Source organism: Apium graveolens, chromosome 4 (genome assembly GCF_009905375.1).
Source record: "Apium graveolens cultivar Ventura chromosome 4, ASM990537v1, whole genome shotgun sequence".
NCBI classification, from domain to species: Eukaryota; Viridiplantae; Streptophyta; class Magnoliopsida; order Apiales; family Apiaceae; genus Apium; species Apium graveolens.
The window spans coordinates 109,726,459-109,748,711 of record NC_133650.1 but is presented as its reverse complement, the minus strand read 5'-3'; the positions used below and the strand labels follow the sequence as shown (position 1 = coordinate 109,748,711).

The following is a 22,253-nucleotide window of genomic DNA, read 5'->3' as shown; positions in this document are numbered from 1 at the left end:
AGAACACTAAAAGAAATAATAAACTGTTATTTGATTATATTATTCTTACTTTTACTTTTTTGACATCGAATTGTTTGACAATTGTATCCAACCCCATTAAATAATTATCATTTACTATGTAATATATTATTCACAATTAGGTTTGGTTAACCGACTGGCGACTAAGAGAAGTTGATTTTTTTTTCAGATTTTTTAACTCATGCATAGCATGAGATGGTACATTAGGTAATTTAGCACGCGACATCAAATTATTTGGTCTGGACCCTCTGTTAAGTATATTTAAAACAGGCTGCTACAATGTTAGTAGTAACAACTCCCTCGCATAACATTAACAACTCGTATCTTGTCTCACTCAAAGAAACATTATAATATGATATCAGTTTCAAAGGTACTACTTGTTTATATTTGTCAAAATTGTTGTGCTTGCCTAGACAGCAGAAAGTTTAGTCTCAAACTCATTAGAATGGGATGAAAATATGCGGGGAGGTTTGTCTTTACAGAAATCCAATGATCGGGGTAGAACCAACACATACAAGAGGCACCGGCTTACTAAAATCTTTCTTTAAATTTGAATCTAATTTCTCTAGGTCACTTATGTTGTTGTTAAGTTATAAGCTTTCTACTATTGTATAAGTATAACCGGATGTTTTTTTTAAAAATTTTAAAATTTATTGTTTGCTACTTTGAGTGTTAGTGTTACGAGTTATCCTATATTCTCTAATTACTACTGACTCTCTAAATTTTGGTGCCTTGCACGGGTAAACTAACTACTTAAAAATAACTTAGCATATGAATTATTTTCCATCAATTCTCAATTTAACCATATATAATAATATAATTGCAGTACCCGGAAATCAGTTGGAATTTAACTTATAAGTTGATTAATGATCACTTACTATCGGTCAATTTTCAGTTTCACCATATTATTTTGGGAGTACCAGAAAATCAAAATTCAGCTCAGGCACTACTTACCCAACAAACGTAATAATAACATAAGATGCTGGAGTTGAACATTCTCCTTGACGAAAATGGCAGCTGACTCATGACCATGCATGATGAGACTTGAGGTCAAGTCAAGCTTCAAGGACTATAAGATTTTAATTATGAAGTATTCAAAGCACCCAAGTGGTGAGATTTAATAATGGCATTGATGCTAAATTGACTTGTGGTTGCATTATCATGTAAACTACAAACATGGCTAGAGCAAGAGCAGTATGCAATACAATGGAGTTAATTATCATCATTTTGTTTTGGTCCATTTTATCGTCTGCCTTGGCAGGAGACACCATCAGAACACATGAGACTTTTCGAGATGGTGATACTATTACATCAGCAGCTGGAGAGTTCGAATTTGGATTCTTCAGCCCTGGCAGTTCAACGAATCGATATCTGGGCATCTGGTACAAGAAAATATCCAGAGGGACAGTTGTATGGGTTGCTAATAGAGATTATCCTCTTATGAATACCTCAGGTTTGGTACAGGTCAACGGCAGGGGAATTACATTGCAAATGGTTGATAGCAGTACTGAGATGATCTGGTCATCGAATACAACTAGATCAATGAAGAATCCTGCTCTACAACTATTAGATACAGGAAATTTGGTTCTAAGAGACGAGGATCACGATTACAACAACGTAGAAGATTTTATATGGCAGAGCTTTGATCACCCCGGAGACAATTTGCTACCTGGCATGAAGTTTGGAATAGACCTGGTCACTGGTTTAAACAGGATCTTTTCATCATGGACAAGTGTCGTTGATCCATCCCAAGGCAGTTTTACCCACCGACTTGATCCTAAAGGTTTTCCACAGTTTCTTGTGTCAAAAGGTGCACTGACTTTGTTGAGGACTGGACGATGGAATGGTTACGGTTTTAAAGGCCTAGCCAAACAAAGCTCAAACGGAATTTATGAAGCCACATTTGTTTTGAATGAAAAGGAAATCTATTACAGGTTCCATCTCATCAATTCAACCTCTGCTATTATGAGGTTTGTACTGACTCCAACTGGAGATTCAAAAATTCTTGTATGGAATGATGAAGAACAAATTTGGACGGTTTACGTTAGTCTACTGGACACTGACTGTGATCATTATGGACTGTGCGGTGGTTATGGTATATGTAGAATAAAGAAAAGTCCCAGATGTGAATGCTTGAGAGGGTTTGTTCCGAAATTCCAAGAGAAGTGGAGAACAGCAGATTGGTCCAGTGGATGCATCCGCAGAACTAATCTAGTCTGTGGGACTGATGAGGGTTTTGTGAAATATTCCGGTGTGAAGTTACCAGACACACGTCACTCTTGGTATGACATGAAAATGAACCTTCATGAATGTGAAAAGTTGTGCTTGAAAAACTGTTCTTGTACAGCTTATGCAAATGCAGATGCCAGAAGAGGTGGACATGGATGTCTTTTATGGTTTGGTGACCTAATAGATATTAGTGACTATGCAGAAGATGGAGAAGATATCTATGTAAAAATGCCGTCGTCTGAATTAGGTAAGTCACACTGCGAAATTAAGTGTCTTCACTTATTCAACTCTTTGCTTCCTGTGAATACTGCAACAATTTTTTTTGTTTTTTGATAACTCGAATATTTTTTGTCTCACACAGTAAAAAGCCGAAGTTCCAGAGTACAGATTCGTTTCATTTTCATTACTTCAGTAATATTAGTAGTGCTAGTCAGCCTAATATTTCCAGTTTACAAGAAGAGAAAACTGCACAAAGAAGGTAAATAATTTACTACTACAATAACTTTATCTATATAAGGAAGACTTGAATTTTTGATAGAGAAGATCCTACCTTCTTGGAAAACAAAGAATGACCTCTAAATCTATGACCGAACTTCTAAACACTAAATTTATTGAACTTCAAACATTGCAGAAAACTTGAAATTGAATGCAGAAAGTGTTGCCCTGACCAAACTTGAGCATGAAGATCTGGAATTGCCATCATTTGACTTCAAAAGCATTGCAGATGCCACAAGTAACTTCTCCCAAGAAAAAAAACTTGGGGAGGGTGGCTTTGGACCTGTATACAAGGTAAATTATAGTGATACAGAGCATGTGCATTATAGGTAGACAATTTTAATTGTGCAATCAAACAACATTGTCACAAACTGTAGCAAAAGAATATACATCAAACTATTTTGTGACTACTGGAATAAACTGAAAGTTCAACAGATATATTAATCCATGCACTGTATGACTGTATGAGGAGAAGAATTGTTGCATTCAAATATAGAATTATTTATTAAGTATCACAACAATTATCTTCAGGGCACATTGGCTGATGGGAAAGAAATAGCTGTAAAAAGGCTTTCAAAAAATTCAAATCAAGGACTGGATGAGTTTAAAAATGAAGTTTCGTGTATTGCCAAACTTCAGCACAGAAATCTGGTGACGCTTCTTGGTTGCTGCACAGAGACGGGGGAAAGGATCTTAATCTATGAATATCTGGCTAACAAAGGTCTAGATTCATTCATATTTGGTATGGCCGCATATGTTATGCTCTTTTTTCTGATTTTATCTTCATATACAGACAAGTAGGCTAATTTGATGACATATGAATAGATAATAACGTAAGAAACACAATGGAATGGCCGAAGCTATTCAATATAATAACTGGCATTGCTAGGGGACTTCTATATCTTCATCAAGATTCAAAGCTAAGAATTATACATAGAGATCTCAAAGCCAGTAACATATTACTCGATCAAGATATGAATCCAAAGATTTCAGACTTTGGCATGGCAAGAAGTTTTGGAGGAAATGAAACTGAAGCAAATACTTCAAGAGTTGTTGGGACATAGTAAGAGTTTCTACAACTTTGCATTTTACTGTTTCCTTGGCATCATATTTGATTATTGATATCCATTTATATCTCGCAGTGGTTACATGTCCCCGGAGTATGCTATCGATGGACAATTTTCTGTTAAATCTGATGTCTACAGCTTTGGCGTTTTACTAGTAGAGATAGTCAGTGGAGTGAAAAACAGATTATTCAGTCATCCTGATCACAACTTAAACCTTTTAGGGCATGTGAGTATGAGTTTATATTATAACATTCCTTCTGCTATTTCTTTTTCTACCACTGATGGACAAAATTAAATTTCAGGCATGGATGAGTTACAAACAAGACAAACTGTTGCAACTTATTGATGATGGCGTGATCTTGGAGGCCAGTGAGTATTTAGAAGTCTTTCGGGTGATTCAGATTGGATTATTGTGCGTTCAACATGATCCAAAGGACAGACCAGTCATGTCACAGGTGGTTCTGATGTTAAGCAGTAATATGAAACTGCCTCAGCCTAAGCAACCTGGTTTTTTCATGGAGAGATATTTGCTTCAAGCAGATCACTTTTCAAGCAACCCAAGTCTGTCATCATCCAACCAGTTAACCATCACAACTCTACTACCTCGAGAATAGTTTACTTCTTTTAGATACATTGATAACAGTTTTAGTTTTCCAACACCTGCCTGTTCTGAGCTGGGAAAGCAAGATCTTCATCATTTGCTCTATATAAATACATAATATGCATATTGTCACCGATAAATTCAACAAACTGATTTACAAATGTAGTACGAGTACCTCATGACATAATGCCTTTTCATCAAAATGCTAGTAATGTTCTCCGGTCATGACAGAGTCCTGCCATTAAAAAGTTCAATAAAAAACCTAGAACAACATAAATGAAAATGGTTTGCATAGACAATTATTTATTTTTGAATACTTACACATATATATTTCTTGATAAATCATTTGTTAGATTCAATTATTTTCAGAGAAATAATTCAAACAAGGGGACACCTGCAGCAAATATTGTTATCAAATTTCAGTAGGGAACTGAAAGAGCAAATTGAATATGGGCCGGGCCGAGCAGGGCACCTTTTGGGCCTAACCCATTTTCAACCAAATTGCAATATCAATTCAATTCAAATTAGTGATTTAATATTAAAAAGTTTCAATTAATTAAATTAAAAAATCAAACTGTATAAAAAAATATCCATATATCGCACGAGATTTAAAACATATATATATATATATGAGGATATTTAAAAGAGATCCTCCTTTAGACTATTTAGTTAGACACCACAAACAAAACAACTGTACTGTATTTATTAAAATCAGACAGAAACAGAAAGAACAGAACTAAAACAAGCTTGTCACTAGCCGCCATTGATCTTCCAGGTATCAACTTCATTCTTACCAGACACACATGTTTTGAAGATTAAAGATTTATATTATCATCGTATTCTGATTGTCTATACCATATTTTGTAATTCTTGTATTACTCGAAAATCTTGTAATTATTGTTGCAACGTTTACACTTGTTTGTTTTCGAGATTAATCCTTATAGAGCATAGGGTAAAATTTAGTTTCTTTAACTCTACCCGATTTAAATAAGGACCAACGACATTTTGCGAATTGCGAATACAAGTTGCAACCTTCTTGTATAGCTACTTTGGTCTACATGTCATTAAATTTTGAGATGTTTCGGACATTTTGTTGAAAATCTCTAAGCCGCTATATACTTGAATTGATATTTTGAGTGATTATATGATTTTTGATTTATTTTATATTTTTAAAGAATATGACTGCTAGCTAATTCTTCTTTTTAGTGTTCTTGGTTGGTTTGATGGATAGCGAGACTGTTATGTGCCTGAGCGTATGCCTGAGCGTAGGATCTAGTCACAGGTCTAGATACGAGAGAATTCGTATGTGAAGCTATGGTGAATTGTTCTCAGCAAGACTCGTCCTTGACAGAGCCCCTTTTTGAGACTTAATTTCCAGAGAATAAAACTTAATTTCTTCTTCCTCTCTAAAGGCCTTTATATAGGCTACATATAGGTTGCGTAAAAACAGGAACACAAATCCTAAATTATAGGATAATTATTTGGAAAACAGAATAAAACAAAACAGGAAATAACTAATAAGTCTGGATGTCCCTATTGCTAATACTCCTGGTGATTTATTGCCTTTATTAAATTGATCTCCTTCCCATTACTATGTTGACTTCCCCCTCCTTTTATAATACTTCCCAGTAAATGCATCTATATCATCACTCCCCATCGCGTCTTTTAGCTTGTCTTCAAGCTTAAATTCTGGGTAGGGGGTAGGCTGCTTGGAAGTGTTCAAATGGCTCCCATGTTGCATCTTCGCTGGAACAACCTGTCCAATGTACTAGCAGCTCACGTTGGCCCCTATTAAACTTGCTACGGATAACAGTATGGGGTGTTGGCAAACTTTTCCCATCAACTACAGGAGGTAAATTAGTCACAACTTCCGGAGGAGGACCCTTGTACTCTTTGAGAAGAGACACATGGAACACATCGTGTATTCTACTACCAGCTGGAAGCTCAAGTTTGTAAGCCACAGGTCCTATGGTGGCTGTAATTTTAAAAGGGCCAAAATATTTTGGAAGGAGTTTATGATACTTTTTTCGTGCTATTGTTAACTGACGATATGGCTGAAGGCGAAGCCAGACCCAATCTCCAACTGCAAAACTCAACTCCCGATGACCAGAATCATAAGTGTTTTTCATTCGTTATTGAGCTTGTAAAAGCTTATCACGAGCAGCCTTCAGTACTGCATCCCTCTCCAGCAGAGCTTTATCCACTGCATTAACTCGTGTAGAACCAGCTGAATAAGAAAGTAATCGAGGAGGCGATCTGCCATAAACGAGCTGAAAAGGAGTGGTTCCCAAAGAAGTGTGATAAGAGGTATTATAACAATACTCGGCCCAAGGTAGCCAATCAACCCATTGTTGAGGTCGATCACTTGTCAAACAACGTAGGCACATTTCAATCGTTCGATTAACCACCTCTGTTTGACCGTCTGATTGAGGATGGTAAGCTGTAGAAAAAGCTAGCTTAGAACCACTTAGACGAAATAACTCTTTCCAAAACAAACTTAGAAAAACCTTATCACGATCCGAGACTATTGATTCGGGTAGTCCGTGGAGGCGAAACACCTCTGCAAAGAAGGTAGTAGCAACAGATATAGCCATAAATGGATGAGCCAACGGAAAAAAATGAGCATACTTGGAAAGTCGGTCAACAACCACCATAAGGACAAATTTACCTCGAACCTTAGGTAATCCTTCCACAAAGTCCATGGAAATATCAGCCCATACCTGTTGCGGGGCTGTAAGAGGTTGAAGTAATCCTGCAGGTTGTAGATTTTGCCACTTGTGGCGCTGACAAATCACACAATTTTGTATAAACTCTAAAACAACACGTTTCATGCCCTTCCAATAGAAATCCTGATTAATACGTTGTATCGTCTTTTGTCCACCTTCATGAGCCATATCATGAATAGCTGAAATCAGAGTTGAGATAATCGAAGAGGTGGGTAAAAGATATACTTTACGCTTGAAGAAAATTAGTCCATCCTTTACATTCCATTCAGCCCCTAACTCCCCTTGCACAATGCGTCTTTGCAATTGTTGTAAATCTTGTGAGGTAGATATTTCTTGTCGAATTGCATTGAGGATTTCAACTCGAGGAAGAGAAATTGCCGTGAGTCGGGAGTGTTCCTCACATCTAGACAAGGCATCAGCAGCCTTATTTAACTTTCCAGCCTTAAATTCCACTCGAAAATCGAATCCCATTAGCTTGCTGATCCAATGTTGTTGTGGTGATGTGGTAATGCACTGCTCTAACAAATATTTAAGACTGAAATGATCAGTCCGAACAAGGAAGTGTCTGCCCCAAAGATAGGGTCTCCAATGAGCTATTGCTTTTGCCAATCCAATCAATTCTTGCTCGTATGCAGCCAATTTCAGATGGCGGTCAACTATTTTGCGGCTGAAATAAGCTACTGGATGACCTGTTTGTTGCAATACAGCCCCACATCCGCTTCCAGAAAGGTCACATTCGACCACAAATTCCTCTTTGAAGTCTGGTAACTTCAAAATAGGGGCTGTTGAGAGAGGTCTTTAAGTGATTAAAAGCAGTGTTTGCTTCAGTAATCCACTTGAAAGAATTTTGCTTTAGTAAACTAGTTAATGGTGCAGCCAGTAGTCCGTAATCTTTGATGAATTTCCTGTAATAACCGGCCAGCCCTAGAAAACCCCGTAAAGCCTTAGTTGATTGAGGTGTTGGCCAATCTGTGATGGCCTTGATTTTTGTTGTATCAACTTCAACTCCCTCTCCGTGAAAGATATGTCCCAGATAATTTACATTTGACTCGCCAAAGGAACACTTAGATTTCTTTAAAAACAACACATTAGAGCGCAAGAGTTCAAAAACTAATTTCACATGTTGCATATGTTGAACCCATTTTTTGCTATAAATTAATGTCATCAAAGAAATTCCCCACACAAACTTGTAATCCTGGTCTTTTCCATATTTCTAGACCCAAGTTTAAAAGTAAGCCCTCACGCAGAAAGTTATGTGTGCTTCCCGAATCGACCAACACAGAAACCGTAACACCACGTACTTCTGCCAATAGCTGCATAATGGGCGAATTTCGTGTTCCTCTGATGGCATTCAAAGAGATCTCAAGGTCACTTGCTTTGTCTTCTTCTGATTCACTATCATCATCAGGAACCTCAATCCAGAATAACCTTTTGCATTTGTGCCCTTGTTTATAGGATTCATCACAATTATAGCACAGTCCCTTAGCCCTTCTTTCCGCCATCTCTGCTCGCGTTAGCCTCTTGACAAAAGGTGTTGAAGTGTTCGTTCGATTGCTACTGCTATTAGGCTTCCGGAATTGTTCCCCACTTTTGGTGTTTGCATTCTTGTTAGATGAGAAAATAGATTCATTATTGTTGGATTTAGGAGTGGACCAGCTTCCATTGACACGTGAGGTTAAGATTCCGTGTGACACTAATTGTTTCCTTTCTAATGCTCGAGCCATATTCATGGCAATACCAAGATTCCCTGGTTGTTGTAACTCAATATCAATTCTCAACTCCTCTTTTAAACCAGCAGTAAAAAGATTTACTTGTTGACGCGGGTTAAGATCTGAAGTTCTGGCCAACAACGACTGGAATTGGCGTTGATAATCTTCAACAGATCCATTTTGTTTGAAATTGGCCAACTCGCCAAGAGGATTACTACTCATAGGGGGCCCGAATCGCACATGACAACATTCTTTAAATCTCTCCCAGTTCATATCTGTCTCCTCCTGTTCAATTTGATCAAACCAAAGTTGTGCCTCACCTAATAAGTGGAAGGAAAGTAGTCCCACCTTATCTTCTTCAGCAATCTTTTGGTTGATAAAAAATTTTTCACATCTTTTTAGCCATCCCAAAGGATCTCCAGTGCCATCATACGTAGGAAATTCCATCTTAGAGTATCGAGGTACCATAAAACCTCCTGACTGTGAATCATTCGGATTTCTATTACCTGAACTTCCTCTACTGCCATGAATTCTGCTGTGTTGCTCTCCCCCGCTGTCTTTATCAACATCTTTCCCTTTCCCTTTAACCGATATTGACAACTCTGCCATCTGCTCTTCCAGTGCACGCTGTCGGGTAGCCATTTGTTCCATAAACACATCCAGTTTACTCGCTAAACTTTCCGCATCACCCATGATGGATGGCTCTGATACCAAGATGTTATGTGCCTGTTATGTGCCTGAGCGTAGGATCTAGTCACAAGTCTAGATACGAGAGAATTCGTATGTGAAGTTATGGTGAATTGTTCTCAGCAAGACTCGTCCTTGACAGAGCCCCTTTTTGAGACTTAATTTCCAGAGAATAAAACTTAATTTCTTCTTCCTCTCTAAAGGCCTTTATATAGGCTACATATAGGTTGCGTAAAAACAGGAACACAGATCCTAAATTATAGGATAATTATTTGGAAAACAGAATAAAATAAAACAGGAAATAACTAATAAGTCTGGATGTCCCTATTGTTAATACTCCTGGTGATTTATTGCCTTTATTAAATTGATCTCCTTCCCATTACTATGTTGACTTCCCCCTCCTTTTATAATACTTCCTAGTAAATGCATCTATATCAGAGACACAAAGTTTAGGGGAGGTAATTTAATTATATTTCTGTCACTCTATGATTATGTTATAAAGTACATTGCATAATAGTTCGTAAAGGAGTAAGATTATAATTGAAGTAGATTTCACTTGGGACATGTTTTCTTGTATCTAGTTATTACCTACTTTTCAAATTATATTTTTTGACATAAACTCTTGTGATCTATCATGTTATTGATCAGATTTGAGTTGATGATCACTTATATTATATCTTTCCTATTAGAATCTGTCTTTTTTAGATCGTGTTAGAGATTCCAAAACATTTACCAAATGATGATCTGCCGGTACCGATGCGTAATTACTTAATTTCCCCTATATAACCTACCTGTTTCGATTATACATGGCCTACTACCACATTATCAGTCGTACCTCTAACATTACTTCTAGAAATTAATTTCGGGAGGAGTTCAAAAATCCTTAAGACCTTAACTATGGACCCCTTGTCCCCTTCATCATTTTGTGCACTTATTAGTTGCACTTGCACCTATATGGTCTACATACTATATATTTCTTAATTTTATAATTGGATGTGATTCTTTGGAGGTTGTACCATTTTTCCAATATTTGTTGTTTGATCTTTTTTAATTGTTTTTTCACTTGGTGATGGTTATGTTGTCACTGTATATCAGAGCTTCACGATGGGAAGTCTATCTCGTGTGGTTTATAATCGGTGATATATCAAAGTATGTGATTTAATATATCATCTGATGTTAAATAATCAGTTGAAGATTTGAAGTATGTCTTAAAAAGACTATCACTTACACATAACACATTTAAGCAACATCATCTGGGGCCATCTGTTTGCCGCTAGCACTGTTATATTGAATTATTTTTTTGACTCATTTTTGTCATCCAACTTATTTAGATCAGATCGAATCATATATTGCCGAATGATTCACTTAAAAATTTGGAACCAGATGATTCAGCAACAAACGTATACATATATAACCCTATTCAGGCAGTCCCTGTGACATGCACCTAACTTCTTAAAAATACATATTATAGGACATATGGGGTCAAATCATAATAAATTTAATACTCTATTTTTTTTGAATTTTATCAAATATTGTTATATTCCAGTACCGAATACTAGTTCTCTTAAACATTTTATTTTATTTTTCTTTGCATTATAAGAAAATACATTTTCCCCTTGTATTGAAATATGATATTCATTAGATAAAGTATAATAAATAAGTTGTTAACTTTTTTTTATTCATTTGGAAAGATATTATGGTAAATTGATATCATTAGCATTGTTAGAATATTTTTTACCTACCAGTCTTATTAATTTAAAATTAAGATATTTAAATATCTCAAAAATTTTGACATCAGATTTGTGAACAACTTACTCCAATGATTTTTTGTTTTTGGATTTTGGTGATGTTTAACTATAGCTACTGGCCAGGTTCAAAGTAGCCATGACATGATGCATTTCTTGCTCATATTTCCTTTTCATCTTTAATTTGATAGGATATTTATCTCCATGCCATATATCTCCTTTGATTTTATCATAGATAATAAAACATGTAACCTAACATGGTATCAAGCCTTTTGATTTTAAGGGCCTTTTGAAGTTATTTATATATATGTATGTCGAGTGTTCAGTTTTCATATTATCAATGGTATCAAAAAAATTCCTTTCCATTCCTACATTTAAACGATGGAATGATAACTCATGGGCTATCAATTTTAAATAATATTGGAAAGCTGTGACCTTGTGGAAAGTGATTGGATATAATTCTAGTAAAGTTTCAAAAAAAATGAGTGATGTATGCTAAAAAGTAAAACAAAGCAACTGATGCTTTTTATTGCATAAATGAGCATTTATGTAGCTTGTACATAAACAAATTCCACGAAAAAATAGCTAATCTTAGCTGATCTTCACAATTTGTGTTGAACAATATATCCATGATTGTCACGTCGATAAGTCGAATCGATGGAGGTCTAGCTTGTCGACTAGTCGAATAGTCGTTGACTAGTCGACAAATTATTAATAATCAAATAAATAATACTCCCTCCGTCCCAATTTATCTGTCTTGTTTGACTTTTAATGGTCAAATTGACTCAACTTTGATCGTAAATAAAAACTCATTCTTTCATTATTTTGAAAAATTAAAATATACATATAAAAGTAGATTAAACATACTTTTTAATGATATAAATTTTATAAGTATTTTCGATATTATACCATATGAAATTTTCGGTCAAAGTTGGGTCAATTTGACCGTAAAAAATCAAACAAGACATATAAATTGGGACGGATGGAGTATATAATAATATATATCTTATATACGTGCGTTACCACAATAAAAGTCTAAAATTCCCAAGCTCATATTCATATGTATATCAATCACAAAATAGATATGTTACCCACAATCTTTTTTTTCCTTCTACATACTCACATCGATAAGCTAACTATACAAATATATAAACATATTATACTACATGTATAATCAGTTTTAATCAATTTATACACGCATAAACACACCCACGTAAGATATGTAAGTTGAAATTAGCATGTTGATTTTTGCTGATGTGGAGTAGGTTATTAGGTTTTTTTTTAATTTCTTTTTTGTTTTAAATTTCAATTGGATTTTGCACTAGTCGTCCGACTAGTCTACCAAATCGACCGACTAGTCGACAAATCGCAAGTCGAGCTCTCTAGTCGACTTTCTCAAACCGACTAGTCGACGAGCTAGTCGACCTCCGTGACAACAATAAATATATCCCACTAATCTTATATAAATATAAACTAATTTTCAGAAGGTTAGGATTTATAATAAACATAACAATTTGTTTTAAAAAATTGATTTTCCTTATGTCGATGATTATATTCCGCGTGAACAATCTTATGAAAATCGTTGCATATGAGGGATTTTCCTTCCTGTTTTGATTATTAAACTTGGCCAAAAAAGCATTTTAAACATTTTCATCATTTTCATTTTTCATGCCTTTTCTTTTGGCCCACAACATGCAGCAGATTGATCAACCCTGCAAATGTCACTTTTAAAAGATTTTTATTATCTTCAGCCTCAAGTGATAAAATTTTGCATTTACACCTTTTCAGAGAAGTGACTAAAGGTTTACTAAGCACTCTTTGGCTATTAAATTCCCACTAAGAAGTTTGATTTGATTGCCAATGGACCTATCTACTTCCATATTCTTTGACAACATGGTTTTCATTTCCATAATCTCAAACTCCCTCTTGCATTTCAAAATTTGCATAAGCTTTGTTTGATACTTACCTTAAAAAGGAGAACTGGTAAGTGGCAACTTAACAATTTTGAGTTATCAGTTATAAATTTGTTACATAAGTCATGTGTAAATAGAGATATAGAGATCCAGACTTATGAGCTTAAATCTTTCTCAGTTTAGCATTTTAGTTGAAATTCTAATCCCATGGTGTTTTGGGTGTAGACCATATGATTTTGGTGTTTTGGGTGTAGACCATATGATTTTGGTGTTTCTCATTGTTGCATTTCCTTTGTCATTGTTCTGTAAGCGGCTAAGCGCATGCAGAAAGTTTTACTTTTGGGATTGTTTACGACTTACGAGGCTTGTGTTACTTTATAATTGTAAAAATGGCACCTAAGCTATAAGAGGTGTGTGCTTTCTATAATATTTGTATCCTTCTTCGTTGTTTGGACACCCATGTTTATCTAACAGAGTCTTTTACTGGGACTCTAGGAACTAGAGAACTTGGTGGTTCTGTAGATCTGATTAAGCAATGTAATCTCTGGCTCCATCACAAGTTCTTTTGCAAATGGCTATGTCCTGTAGAGATATCAGAGACTCAATATCTTCACAATGTCGTTGAAGAAGCAAAAATCGAGAAAGGTGAAGGGATGGAACTGGATCAACTTTTCCGGAATGCATCTGCGTGGAGAATAGACACCCGGACTTGCAACCATTTGACATGGGTATTCTCGGTGAAGCCTTCAAGATGCGGGAAACAACATATGGTGACCTGTCTTATGTAAGTCATCCAACTTATCTTTGTTCTGTAGATCTGATTAAGCAATGTAATCTCTGGCTCCATCACGAGTTCTTTTGCAAATGGCTATGTCCTGTAGAGAGACTCGATATCTTCACAATGTCGTTGAAGAAGCAAAAATCGAGAAAGGTGAAGGGATGGAACTGGATCAACTTTTCCGGTGCGTGGAGAATAGACACCCGGACTTGCAACCATTTGACATGGGTATTCTCGGTGAAGTCTTCAAGATGCGGGAAACAACATATGGTGACCTGTCTTATGTAAGTCATCCAACTTATCTTTGTTTTTGGGTCGTAATTCTCATCATTTACCTCAGACAGAAGAAAGACAGAACAAAGTAGTAAGTTGTGACAACCCGGGTCAAATTCCGAGCCTTTTTCGAAAACCGGGTCAAGTCCCGATTCCGAGTCCGAAATAAGCCGAAGCATACTTCCCAAATGCAGCCAACTTGGGTAAACAACAAGCCCACCACATGCCCCCAAAAGATCATGATTTGTTGGTGCACATAGTAGTAGTACTTTGTCTTATAAACTGAACAGAAGTCTCAAATCTACTCGATATGGGACTGGGATGTTACATAAGCCACTATCATGCAGCAGATCTCAAGTTGGAGGAGGCTACCCTTTTATTAGTGCATGCCTGTATTCTAAATAGAATGCATTTCAATATTGTATATACATACGAAATTGTAATTTGCCACTTGGCCCACCACCAAAAAGAAAAATAGCTACAAAACAGTATCCCAATTTTCTGCAACTGCGAGCTGTAATTATGCAACAAATTATGTATGTATTGTGCTGAACCACTCATCATGATGTTCACCAGGCTGAGAAAGGAACTGGTAGAAAGATGTATGATTTGAATGGTGACTTCGTAGTCAACAAAAAACATGTGAAACGCGAAATTAGAGACAAGGACAAGAGTATGGTTCATACACGCAGACACCATCAAAAGGACAGTGGTACTAGAAAAGATGATGGGAAAACTAGTCAAGGCCATCATCATATTGATCCCGACAATCTGCAGAAACTACCAGACAAGGTTCAATTTTTTTATTACCCCTAGTCTTAAATTATTTGTCTTCTTTAATTAATAGTAATAATTTATTCTGCCAGCAGTTCTCATTGAATTTGAATAGGTCACTTCATAGCTTGTCTTTAGAGTGAAGTTTGTGAATTGGGGCCAACTATACCCGTCTTGTCATAATATTGATTCTCCATCAAATGTCATTTATTCCTTTTTTTCCCATAATATTCTTTCAAATTGCAAGCTTAAATGCCACTTTAATTTGGTGGCCAGAATAGTTCCATATATCTGTTTACACATGGAAATATAATTTTCCATTTCAAGGCTCAGATTCCAGAAGTAACAATACAAAATACAAACTCTGGAAACCAAGTAACTGATCATGGTTTAACACACATCATAACTAATCATGGTTTAACACACATATTGACTAATTCACTTCATATTTCCAGTTCCTAATTCTGAAACGGAGAACACAAACGTTGCCATTAGACCTATTAGTTTTTAGTTTTTATACTGAGCTATTTAGAATCTTAGTTATATTTAGGCTTAATGGCCTATAGAATGGTTTACGCTTCTATTATAACAGTTACAATTTAAGATAATCCTATTTGAACTTTACTGCTATTATAGCTAATACTACACAAGTTTCTCAACTACTACAGAGGAAGTTTGGAGTTGATGATTTTTCTAGTGTCCAGAGACACCAGAAGACCAAGGTAAAATTAGCTAGTGCTCATGGCCTACACTTTTCTTTAGGTATTTCGAATATTTTGGTTTATACTAGGGTAGTAGGATTTATTTGCATTTCTCTTGTATCATATAACAATGTATCCCTTATCCCTCATTTGACTTTGCAGCTGAAGAACTTAAAGGTCAAGAAAATCGGCATGTTAAGGAAAAGAAACTAGATTCTCAAGTATCTTCTAATCTCATATCTATCGTTTAAAAGTTCTGATTCCAGTTTGTTTCATCCTTCCGTGATAATAACGTGATTTATTGTTTCTGCTTTGTTTGTACTGCAGTTTTTTTCATGATTTACCTACATTTCCTTGAAAATTAACCGGCTTTTCTGTGGAAGTATCCAATTAGAAATGTCATCTATGGCCGATTAGAAATGCTTTCAGAAGGAAAAAAATCCATCTAATTTCTGAGACCACTTCTGTTCTGCATTTGGTTGAACGACTAGAATGAAACTTTACTAAACAAAATTAAAGGTCAAAAGTAAGAGGGGAAATAAAACATGAGTGCAAGTTTTTTAAGAAGAAATTTTTTGAATTAGAGTTATTCATCACGATATGTGGGATTGGGATTTGTGTGGGAGAAAAATTGGAAGGCATTAACCTTGTAACGTGTTACAAGATTATCTTGAAAATATAACAAAATTTAGAGATGTGTGTACTTTGTCTTGCTAACCAAGACAACTGCAACAATAAAATGGGATTTTGAATAACAATATACAGTTGTAAAGACTACCTCTTGAAAAAAACCTAAACAACCGCAGCAATAAAATTCAGCTGAAAGAGCTGCAACTAATTACTATACAGGAAGATAATGTGCGAATTTTTCACATAGAACTAAAAAAACACAGGCAAGACATACAATGAACGTCAAGTGTGGCTCACTATCACATCAGATGTTACCTATCACACTCTACTTACAAATACATCACACATTTCCAACTCTTGCAATCTGTATGATATTATATATCCTGCATTTTGAAACTGTGCAGAAAGCTTCTAATCTCTGAAGATTCAGGAGAGTAAATAAAATGTTTTGTCAAACAGCAGAACCTGTTCTGGAAGCTTGAGACAGTGCATCATCAAATTGATCATCATCAGGCTTTTCAGAAGCTAATGAGGGCGGGAGAAAAGAGCGATATACGTGTTCCATGTTTGGAATTTCATGACTTGCAACCTCCAGTGCTGTGTGGTGGAAAAACTGGTAGAACTTTTGTTTGCAAATATATGCAAAGATTAAGGAACAAATAGGGAGGGGTAAAAGGATTGCAGTGTAGTAGAAGTTTTTAACTCCAAAATAACCAAACATGGTAAGTTGAAATAGGATCAGGGCAGCCATGATTCTAGTATATATGTGCGGCCAGAATTTTCCATAGCTTTCATAAGATGGAACCAAGACTTTTAGTGCCTGATCAGAAGAGACAGCTGCTATTACTTCATTGCACACAATAACCAAAAAAAAATATGGATTGGTGATTGTTTATCATCATTACCTGATTCCGAAGAACAAGCCATCCCAAGCCAAAGTATATCACGCCAAAAGGAATCATTACAGGAGCAATCACAGAGTAGCAAAGCACAATTGTGAGAATAAGCATATCAGCAGGAATTCTAGTTCCGTATCCTAGATCCCCAGGTGCCCATGCTTCCTTCAACTCGGCTTCAGTTTTACACAGATATTTCCTCTTTAGATGATATATAATTAAAGGAACCACCCTGGAAAGCTCAAGCCCATAGCCAACAAAGAACCTGACACCCACAAGATTGTGAAATCGATTATTCATAGTTATGTAACATTTCAAATGCTGTAAAATTTATGCTGTCAAATAAAGAGGGTAACCACAACTAGACTAGCCCTCTATTTAACAACTGTAGCAAACACTCAACTGTCACATGTAATTATACCACATTCTCTTGATTTAAGATTCTTACACTTAAATTCCAAGCAAAATGGTACTGTATTTGAATTTTAGAATTTAAAGTGCAGTGTCCTAGCACTGAAAACTTGACTTTAAGAACAACTATAAAGGAAAAAGGAAAAGAAATATGGCATGATACAAGCAGTAAAGTCGTGGTCGTACTTGAGAGCAACATAGGTCAAGAAGAAAGTTGCATTTCCAGGCAGACTGCTGGCTAGTAAAGGAACGATAATGTTTGGATCTTTCTCGACGATCTTAAATGTGCTGAAAAGGGTTCCACCCACTGTGACTCCGATAAATACATTCAACACGGAAAAATAAAAATATTTCCCTGAGGCAGCCCTAATAGCATGACTCTCAGAGAGGATACCCTCAGTTATGGATAAGAAGAAAAGAAACTTTGGCAGCAAAGCCAGAAATATGATAAGTGCAAGCTGAGGAAGGTAAGCTTCCAACACTGTCCTCAGCACATTCTGCTTTACGATTGGCTTTATAAACGGAAGGAGCTTCACTAGATTCGAAAGAGTTGTAAATGCAGAAACAAATCCAATTGGAATCATGTAAAACACTATAGTCAAAAACACAATGAAATATACAACATACTGTCGAATTTGCCTTTGATAAAAATTGTTGGGAAGGTTACTCCAAATAATCTGGCGGGGTTCAGGTGCATCCATGACACTCCATGTGTCTACCATGCGGGAATGTAGATTTTGGGCAGCAGAAGCTGCGGTTAATCTACTTGTGAAGAAAACAATAGCTGATGACTGTTGTTTCTCCCTAAGAGTGACTTTCTGCTGGGCCTCTAATCTTGGGATCAGTTCATTGATCTTCTCATGGCAGTGATCTATTGTATCTACCTTGTCACCCACAAGGCCAAGGAACCCCGTTCTGCATGTTGGTCTTGTACCTTCAGGGTTGCCTTCTGTTTTGGATTCGCCATATACAGCTTCAGCATGTGCAAGCTTCTTTTTGTACCCTTCCATCTCTTGCCAAATCTTATTTACCTAAATTATTAAACCACATTAATCTACACCTCCATTGAAATACAAGTTTACTCAACCCCACTGCTTTATACCATTCATAAACATTGATATTAAACAGCCCATCTACATTTCTTTTTAATAGTTAATTTTCTCAGAAAAATTAACTCACTTGGACATACCTTCCGTCTCTTACCAATCCAAATCAAATTTTTGGGCCCTCACTCCTGCTTACCTCACTAAATCTTATCGTCTAATGTTAGTTGCTGCCTGGATTGAAATTGGATCCCTGTTCTTATTATTAAAGAAATAAACAAGACTAGCTTAACCAGACAACAAGTCCATACGAATTTTAAACAGCATCCTACAATGTCTGCTATTTAGTTGCACAGAACAGAAGAAAAGTAAAAAGTCGGTAAAATTAGGCGTCCAATTAATGACAATAATTCATGAGTTTCATTAAAATTTAGAAGAGCATCAGACCTTTAAGTCAAATGGTAGAATACTGAATTTAGACAGTTCGGATTATTTCGACCTGGTTGATAAGTTTATAACCTTGTAGCTTTTGGAGGTACTACTGATTACAAAAGTCCTTACCTTACACTTTCTACACTACCATAGATCACAAATATCGGCATGTCAAATTTTGACCATTGATTCGAAAAAGCAAGTCGAATTGGGACTCTTATGAAATGAAGTGCATCAGAAAATGAGTAAACATGTGCCATACTAAGCTTAAATTCCGTACTATTTGAATGGGAGGTGAATGAAGACAGAGAGTCTTGACGAGGGATATCAAACAACATGGTTATGCAAATACCTGCTTGTTGTTTGTTACCACCAATGATCTGTAAAATGTGTCCGGGTAGATTTCTCGGAAAAATTTGTCCACTTGTTCTTTTCTTGTTTGACCTTGGGGAGGAGTCGGTATGTCTCTAACAACAACAGCAAATTGTTCAGGCCTCACTACAGGGGCCATTAGTGCTGCTGCTCTCAGGTCTGATACATGTTTATACGCGTTCCAAAGTAGGTAATATGTAACTATTGAAACCCAGTAAGTTGCAAACACGAATGCCCATAACCTTTGACTTCTTTCCTGAAAGCAGCATCAAGAAAAACAGTGAACAAGTCAGCAATGGTTCTCATATACAATCGACAATGACAAATACGCAAGTTTTTCACATGTATTTGTTTTATCTCTAGAAAAAAAATACTAAAGATGCGTCACACTGGATTTGAGAACATCTTACAGAAATTCTTATTATTTCAGACTCCGCACCCCATCACATTGGTGACATGCCCCTTGATATAATTAGTTCTCATAATTTATTGCTAATTCAAAGTATTTTAAGGTTCCGTTTCCACAATTAGTGCTTGTTGTATAGACGGAAAAAATAGCATGGTAAGACTGGATAGGGGAATACTGAACGCAAAGAACAGACTGACTCGCTTTCATTCTCCTTTTTCATAGTCCAGTGAACCTTTTAACAAGAGGTTCCACAAATGAGACAAGTACCCATATTCAGGTAGTACAACTCTGTTCACTATTGATAGGTTTACGGAGAATTTTCAAATCTTTAACACTTTCAAGAATTAATTCATCCATAACTATTAAGAGCTAATGGCACAGAAACTACAATTACAAACTGAATATCAATTTTGTACCAAAGCAGAACTCAAAAGCCGAGAAACATACTTGAACATGTCCCATTGCTAGTTTATCAAGCTCGTTAAAAGTCCCACTGCTAGTTGTACCACTTCCATTTACACCAGGGTCTGAGGCAGCCACTGGAAGAAGTAATGGTAGTAGTACAAGGCTGGCCAACACTAGTATTCCAACCGCTGAAAACAAACACGGGAAGCTCTTTACATGTTTTTTCACATAATAATATATGAACACAAGCTCCATGTGGCACACATGATTCTTTATTCTTACTTCACATACGAAAAACTCAAATATTTATATCCATATTTTGGTGCTATTGATTACTTATGGACGAGGTCTTGAGGTAAGAAATCATTTGGCATTATTTGATTAATTCCGTTAAAGTCGAAAACTGAAATTAGCAAAAATTGAAAAATGATAACACGGAAGGGTAGAATTCGTTTTGAGCTTCAATATGGTTATTAAAACTTTCTATTTGACTCACGAAATCATGATGAAATAACCAAAACTGATGATCATTTTGAGTCAAATTCACAATGAGTGTCATACTTGAGGGTTTTTTAACCTTGATATTTAACCCTAACTTTTAGTACAGTTCTGTACGTTGAAAACTCTTTCAGAATCAATCTGTTGAGTCCTAAAGCGTGAGCTCTAAATATTTTACACCCCATTTACTTGTCAAATAATCAGATGAATATATCTCTCGTTTATGATAAAATCTTCCTTCGTATTTAGGCTCTAAGATTCTCATCTAATTAACATCTGAATCACTTTAAATGAGAACCAGTAATATCTATAGCTGAAAATTAGTAAATTAGTAATAACGTTATATAAACATAATTCAGCAAGGACATGGGTGCGGGGATGGGGTGCGTAGTGCGGACATACATGGATTCGGCAAAAAAAAAATATGGGGATTCGAGTGCGGGGGGATACGGCACATATACTAATATTATAAAAATATACTTTTCGCTATGAATAATGAAATTTACTAACAAAATTAGTATATTTTTTGCAAATTAGATCAAATACATGATATAAGCATCTAAAACACAAGAATTTAAACTAAAATCCCTTTCGTTGTTAGTACAAATATTAAAAATGATGAATTTAGTTGAAATTTTTGAGTATTCGAGTATCCCAAGAATTCGAGTATCCTATATTGGGTATGTGGGGATATGGGGATTCGTCGGATGACCAAAGAATCCCTGCTTTCTTGTAATTCAGCAATGACTTGGATCCAAACCACCGATTTCAGCTATACAAATCACTAGTTCTCAGTTCTCATTTAAACATCACTCATTCAATTTATAGTTATAGGTAAAAAAAAGAACAAACCAGTGCCCAAGAAGACAAAATAAACAGCAGTATCAACACCAGACATAGTAACAACATCTTTTTCAGAGGAGTTAATAGCTTCTTGGATCCATGCAACCGGGTTACGCTCCCCAGACCTTCCTTCCCATGGATCCATCCCTTTCAAAATCCGATTCGGATAGTACACCACTGCATTACCTTGTTTCCGTGACAACCACGTAAACAATAACATCAACACCACAAATATCGCAAATGACGTCCCTAAGGACGTTAAGAACGAATTGAAATCCATGTTGCTCTATGCAAATCTCTCTAAAACTAATGTTAAGCCAGTTTTTATATGAATCCCTCCAAGAAAAAGATGTTGCAACGTCCGAAATAGAGGTGAGATGGCGTTAAACATGAAAATGTGGATTCTAAAACGTAAACTGAATGGTACTATTGATTGAATTGGGATCATGTATACTAAACTAAAAAGTGTTTTAATAGATTGATAGTATGCATAGATTTAGACAAGAGAGTTTTCTGGCTTTGATGCAGAGGCAGAAGACATGAGAGTGAAAATCTAAGCGAAATGGATGGAAAATGTGGACAAGAATTAAGCGAGAGA

At 35.9% G+C, this 22,253-nt stretch overlaps 4 protein-coding genes across 14 annotated transcripts; 2 read left to right on the top strand and 2 right to left on the bottom strand.

Annotated features, from left to right (window-relative positions):
- The first annotated feature begins 1,031 nt into the window (after window positions 1-1,031).
- LOC141718959 (G-type lectin S-receptor-like serine/threonine-protein kinase At4g27290) lies at window positions 1,032-4,626 on the top strand. Its single transcript, XM_074521338.1, has 7 exons — window positions 1,032-2,494; window positions 2,609-2,725; window positions 2,879-3,036; window positions 3,274-3,484; window positions 3,568-3,805; window positions 3,885-4,035; window positions 4,112-4,626. Exons 1-7 carry the CDS (start codon window positions 1,195-1,197, stop codon window positions 4,421-4,423), a joined length of 2,487 nt encoding a protein of 828 aa, XP_074377439.1. The 5' UTR covers window positions 1,032-1,194; the 3' UTR covers window positions 4,424-4,626.
- Window positions 4,627-5,070: 444 nt separating this feature from the next.
- Window positions 5,071-16,889, top strand: LOC141718952 (uncharacterized). Of its 11 annotated transcripts, none has more exons than XR_012574011.1 (7): window positions 5,071-5,185; window positions 13,686-13,974; window positions 14,072-14,252; window positions 14,818-15,033; window positions 15,652-15,737; window positions 15,879-15,937; window positions 16,751-16,838. XR_012574011.1 is itself a non-coding variant. In XM_074521327.1 (7 exons), exons 2-7 carry the CDS (start codon window positions 13,844-13,846, stop codon window positions 16,766-16,768), a joined length of 699 nt encoding a protein of 232 aa, XP_074377428.1. In that variant the 5' UTR covers window positions 5,071-5,185; window positions 13,686-13,843; the 3' UTR covers window positions 16,769-16,889. The 11 variants fall into 11 exon arrangements, 8 of the variants coding, with proteins under 8 accessions (XP_074377428.1, XP_074377430.1, XP_074377432.1 ...); XR_012574013.1 differs by having other exon boundaries at window positions 16,809-16,827; XR_012574012.1 differs by having other exon boundaries at window positions 16,806-16,824.
- On the bottom strand, window positions 6,093-6,539 carry LOC141718850 (uncharacterized). Its single transcript, XM_074521228.1, has one exon. The coding sequence runs from the start codon at window positions 6,537-6,539 to the stop codon at window positions 6,093-6,095; it is 447 nt and encodes a 148-aa protein (XP_074377329.1).
- On the bottom strand, window positions 16,798-22,217 carry LOC141718954 (CSC1-like protein ERD4). The gene is made up of 6 exons (XM_074521334.1): window positions 21,665-22,217; window positions 20,357-20,502; window positions 19,481-19,756; window positions 17,840-18,684; window positions 17,252-17,507; window positions 16,798-17,166 (listed from the first exon to the last, which is right to left on the bottom strand). The coding sequence occupies exons 1-6, from the start codon at window positions 21,933-21,935 to the stop codon at window positions 16,798-16,800; spliced, it is 2,163 nt and encodes a 720-aa protein (XP_074377435.1). The 5' UTR covers window positions 21,936-22,217.
- Window positions 22,218-22,253: the final 36 nt, after the last annotated feature.